Here is a 5,433-nt window from a genome sequence, read left to right as displayed (position 1 = left end):
AGTTAATAATTAATAATCTTGGCTCTAAACTTGTTTGGAAAGGAAAAGACTATAATTTTGATTACCAGTCTGCCATCTGATGGATCTTTTAATCATTTGGACTATTCTGCCATATGATGCACTCTCCAACCCCGCCCAACCCTGCTTTTTGAGCTTGGTGTTTATTATCATGGAATTGTGTATATGTGAGAAATCTCTTTAAGTTTGCCTATAGGGAAGACAGATCTAACCATTCTCAGTGCCTTATCAGATGATCAATAGAGATTTGTCCCAATGAGGGAGGGAAATATGCATATTATGCAAGTGTGGTTTTGGATGCCAAATATTTTTACACATTAGAATGAACAGGTTCCTGTGATCCAGTTTCCTCTATCTTTAAACTCAACAGCTCTAACTGCCAGGGTTTTATAAGAATTTCAGAAAGTATTTCCTCAGGAAGAAATAATCATTTCCTTTCCAATATCCCTCTCAATTTTCATAGATTCTTAGTACCATGTCATCTAGATCAGTTTAATATTTTTCCTATGGTATCATTCATTGCTTATTTTCTGCCACCATGTTGGAATTTGTGACAATTTGGGAAGGGGCTGGGTTGAATTTTACAAAGAGATCTTTGAAAGAATGTGTTTGCCTTGTATTAAGCACTGTTCTAGGATACCTGCCATCATCAACAAAGACACAAAAAACAAAAAGCAAAGCAAGACAAAAATAACCAAATTTTGTCCTAGGGACCTCACATCCTAGGAGATACTCAATAGATATTGAGTTGAATAACTGCATGAGTTATAAACTAGGTGAGGAAGTGTTTGTAGGCTAGAATAAAGTTAATTTTTCTTACTCCCTGGCACCCTGAATCTCAGTTTCTTTATTTACAACATGGGGAATATTAGTACTTATCTTGTGTGGTTACTATGGGGATTAAATAAGATAAGGTATGAAACACTCAGCTCGGTGCAAGGCACATACATATTTCTAACAACTCACCATAACTTTCACATCTTACACAGTGTTACACGCATAGCAGGCCCCGCAGATACTATCAAATTGAACATATGAAGCCAAATGAACAATTTTCCGTGATAAAGAGGTACTTTCAAAGTCATTTGCAAATACCTTCCAGAAGTCTTCCATTGAAGAAAGAGTTTTAAAGTTAGTTTTCTCCGTTTTGGACACCGGGGTATCTAGGAAGAGTTGTGACATTATGCGAGTGTAGTAGTACACACTGGAGCTCATCATCCCATAGGTCACTGGAACAGAGAGAGCCAAAGGAACTCTGTGAGGAAACCTGCACACTCACTCCCACATTCCCAGTGGACGGGCAGAAGACCACATTCAGTCTGCTCTCACCGTCACCTTCCTTCCCCTCCTCATGCTTCTTGGGTATCTCCCTAACTCTCTGGCTTATGAAAGAAATAACTTAACATTGGGTTAAAACAAAATCAGTTTACTACTGAGTATCAGATTAGAATCAGGCACCTTTACTTGACATTTAGGACTTCTAGCATGCCTCTTCAACTTCATCTCCCACCGCCGTCAGATCAGACCCTCTGCACCGGTGAGGCTGGTCTGCGCAGGCCCCAACAGAGGCCATGCTGAGCTCCTCAGCCCACAGCGGTGCCCATGCTGCTTACTCTCCCTACAGTAACACGGGCAGGCCATTCTCTGTTTGTTCCCAGATCAATTCTCCATTCTCCTTGCCCTGCTCTGTGCCCTGAGGTTGACCTCTATAGACTGTACCACATGGGGTCCCTTGCCAATAGGCGGCTGAACAGGAGGTGTGGTGGGGGGGGGCGAGGAAAGAGAGGTTGGGTTTGTTCCCTCCACTCTACACTCTATTCCCTCAACACCTGGATGCACTTGGGCAGGGAACTCTCTAACCTTGACCACAGTTGCTAGGGGAATCTTTTCTCCCACATCCACACTGGGTTCATGCCATGCCATTCTCTCCCTTTGCCTCTCAAGCCTGGAGGTGATAACCTTTCCTAAGTGCCTCGCTTCTCTTTGCTGCTGTCCATAACCCTGACATCCTCTGTAAATAGTTCCTCATTACATTTTCTTTAATTAGCACTTTGAGTTTTCCATCTCTTTCCCTCTAAGATGCTGACAGGTACAGACACACCTGTCTCCCACCTATCAAATCTTGTATGAAACCCTCTAAACTCAAGCTCCATCCCTGCCATGAAGACTCGCTGATTATACCAGTCCATTCTGAATAGTCCTGGAGGGAGGTGGGAAGATAATTTATAAGCATAGTAGGTCACAGGAGATCAGGGTTTGAATTTTGACCATGCCTCTTACTCGCTGTGTGACCTGTGCAAATTGCTTAAACTGTCTAAGTTTCAGTTTATGCTTTTATAAGATGGGGATAATTAGCTATCCCATAGGATGTTTTTTGTGCTTAAATAAAAATAACACAAAATTGTCTAATATAGCGGCTGACACTTAAATGTCCAATAATGGTGGTTCTTCCTCCTTAATCAGGTTTCTATAACATATCTATAAAAAAATGCAGCTTAATGAGTACTATCTTATGCTGGACTCTAATGAATACAGTGTAATATGCTATAATTAGCTGACAAAAAGCTTCTAGGGGAGGCACGTTTATACTTCTTTTGACCACAGTTCTTAACACTCAGCAGGCGACTAATACTTAGCTGATTCTCTAGCAATCTCAGGCATCATAAAATGCATTTTAAAACCTTGTATTAAATGATTTGGGGGGATTAAATGCTATTTAGTAAAATCTCTCCTTCATAAATTCCCTTCCCCACCTGAGCATCATAGAAAATTAAAATTATTAAAAGAGAGTAGATAATAATGATCTAAACACAAGGGTATCTAAAGGTCCGTCTTGAGAAGTCAATGGAGCAATAAAAACTCATAATCCACAAAGCGTGTGTGCTGTATTCTAGAGCGGGGGGGGGGGCATTTTCCAGTCGCCTCAGTTAGGTTTCCTTACCTGTCATCCTACGACCCACTAATTAAGACAAGAACATTCCTCTTCAAGGGTTACATCACCTGCCATCTCTCAACACTGTACTGGAGCAGAATTAAGGGTTTAGGCTTTTAATCCATTCACATTTATGAAAACAAGGTGTTGGACGTGAAGATGAGCAGGATGTAATCTCTGCCCTCAAGAAGAGGAGCTCAGAGAGTGCTCGGGGAGAGCACTGCCTCCTCAGCCCCACACGGGGAGGGGCAAGGTACGGTGTACTCTACAAAGGTCTTCTGTGGATCAGTCAAGGGAACAAAACTAATATGATGCTCCCCAAGGCTGACTAAATGATTAAATTTAGTTTTTCCACTAACTTGAAATCAGAATGTACATTGGATTGATTAATATAGATCATTCTGGAATTTTTACCTGCGGGGTTTTTTTTTGGTTGTTGTTACTAAAGAGGAACTTTGACAAATTATCTCAATTTTTTGATATATAAATATGGTAGTTTTGAATGTATGTAAATTTTAGCTAACGATTAAAAAAAGTATCTTTTTTTTCTATATTTTCAATTTTAGTTTTGCTTTTGAAATTCTCAGGACCTGTATGGAATTTAATGGCTTCACTAAAAGGGAAGTGACAGATCCCCTTGATTATGTAGTGCCACCTGCTGGACATCCAGAGAAACAAAGCCATCAAGCTTTGAAGGATGATTATACCAACACATTCAACAGCAAACATTAACTCAGTCCCTCTCTTGTGCCAGGACCTGGGCTGGTCCGTGGGATATTTTCAAGTGACATCTCCACACATTCAAGGAGTCAGATGCACTTTGAGTCTATCCAGGCTGTAGCTAAAGGGCCCTGGATTTGGACTCAGCATGATTTGTGTTTGAGTTTCCATTTGCTTCATCTTGAACGTGTGCCTCTGTGTTGTGAGTCTCGGTGTCTTGGGATCTCAGACAACGACTACTTTTCTGGGCTTCAGTTTCATTATCCAGAAAATGGGAATAATAACATCTAGGGCTTTTGTGTAGTTTAACTGGATAAAAGTATGTGAAGACATATTGCATAATGTTAAATGTAACATAAATATATAAGACTGTGATATCATTTCTCCTTTCAGTCCCTGATGGAGAAATCTCACTTGGAAGGTAGCATTCACTCTTTAAATGCTATTTAATCTTTGTCTTAACTCCCAATTTCTATTTTCCATAAAATAAGCCAGAATAAAAATATGACCACAGCATCACCAACTAATCAGCATATAAAATAACCAAAGCTGTCTTAAAAACCTGGTCTCATTTCAAAATAGGCAATAGACATTCTATTATTCTTAATATTGTGAAAATATAAGTTCAAATACTAAAAATGAATAAAGGAAACTATATTGAACGACTCCAAATTGTTAGAATAAAAAGCAAAGAAAAATTTTCCAATGTAGCAAAATTAAAAAAAAAAAAGGAAAATAACAGGAAAGCATAAAAAGAGAGGAAAAAAAAGATGACAGAAATCTGACAAAGCATGAAATGTAAAGAGGTTAAACTTACTAGATGACAAAGTCTTAAATATTGGTTAAAAAAATTAAAACTGCATCTCTTAAAATTTTTATGATACACACTCAAACTGAAGCTAAAAATAAAGGAATGAGAAAATATGTACTATATATATTAGGGTTAAAATATTTTGAAAAATATGTTAAGTGGTACAATCATCTGACAAAGGAGATTATAAAGTGAGTATAGAGTTAAATAAAAAAGTTATTTTAATTGATAAAACCACATACAGTGATTTAACTACAATGAACTCTTATGCATTGAATAACATCAATGCATAAAGATGTATAAAACAATATTCTAGTGGTTTAAGGAGAATTACCAAAACCACAATTGTAGTTGGAAACTTAAATTTATATTCTCTCAATCTTTGACAGACAAAGTATTGGGTTGTCGGAAAAGGCATGACGTATTTTTTCTGTTATTCATTGCAAAAATGCATGACTTTTCCGACAACCCAATAGATAAAAATTATCTCGGGATATTATGATTTTTAATTGAATATGTGACTTAATGTACAAGGTGTGATCAAACAATAAAAAAATTTATTACAGTAAAAGACACATGCCATTAATGCCCCCCCCCCCTCAAAATACTCTCCCTTGCTTTGAACACACTTACCCCATCATTCTTGTCACTTTCTGAAGCAGTTCTGGAAATCCTCTTTCGTGAGTGTCTTTAGTTGCGCTGTCATGGCTGTCTCAATATCCTGAATCATTTTGACTTTGAAGAGCCAGAGTTGCACAGTGACAGATCCGGTGAATAAGGTGGATGAGGACACACGGTAATGTTTTTATTTGACAGAAATTGCCATATACCAGAAGCGATGTGTGACACGGAGCATAGTCATGATGGAGGATGGTTTACTGCACACTTTAAAACACACCTTCTCTCAACTGTAGCTCACACCAGACTGACTGCACCGAACAAGTTGAAACTT

The 5,433-nt window shown here is 38.4% G+C and overlaps 1 protein-coding gene across 1 annotated transcript in view; it reads right to left on the bottom strand.

The window, feature by feature from the left end:
• PKD2 (polycystin 2, transient receptor potential cation channel) overlaps nt 1–5,433 on the bottom strand; it is a 70,361-nt gene that overhangs the window by 46,877 nt on the left and 18,051 nt on the right. Inside the window, exon 3 of the mRNA XM_019668076.1 lies at nt 1,114–1,247. Within this exon, the coding sequence (XP_019523621.1) occupies nt 1,114–1,247 (134 nt within the window). The remainder of the gene's footprint in view (nt 1–1,113; nt 1,248–5,433) is intronic.

This window comes from Hipposideros armiger, unplaced genomic scaffold (assembly GCF_001890085.2).
Source record: "Hipposideros armiger isolate ML-2016 unplaced genomic scaffold, ASM189008v1 scaffold_515, whole genome shotgun sequence".
Classification (NCBI taxonomy): domain Eukaryota; kingdom Metazoa; phylum Chordata; class Mammalia; order Chiroptera; family Hipposideridae; genus Hipposideros; species Hipposideros armiger.
This window is presented reverse-complemented; position numbering and strand designations above follow the sequence as displayed.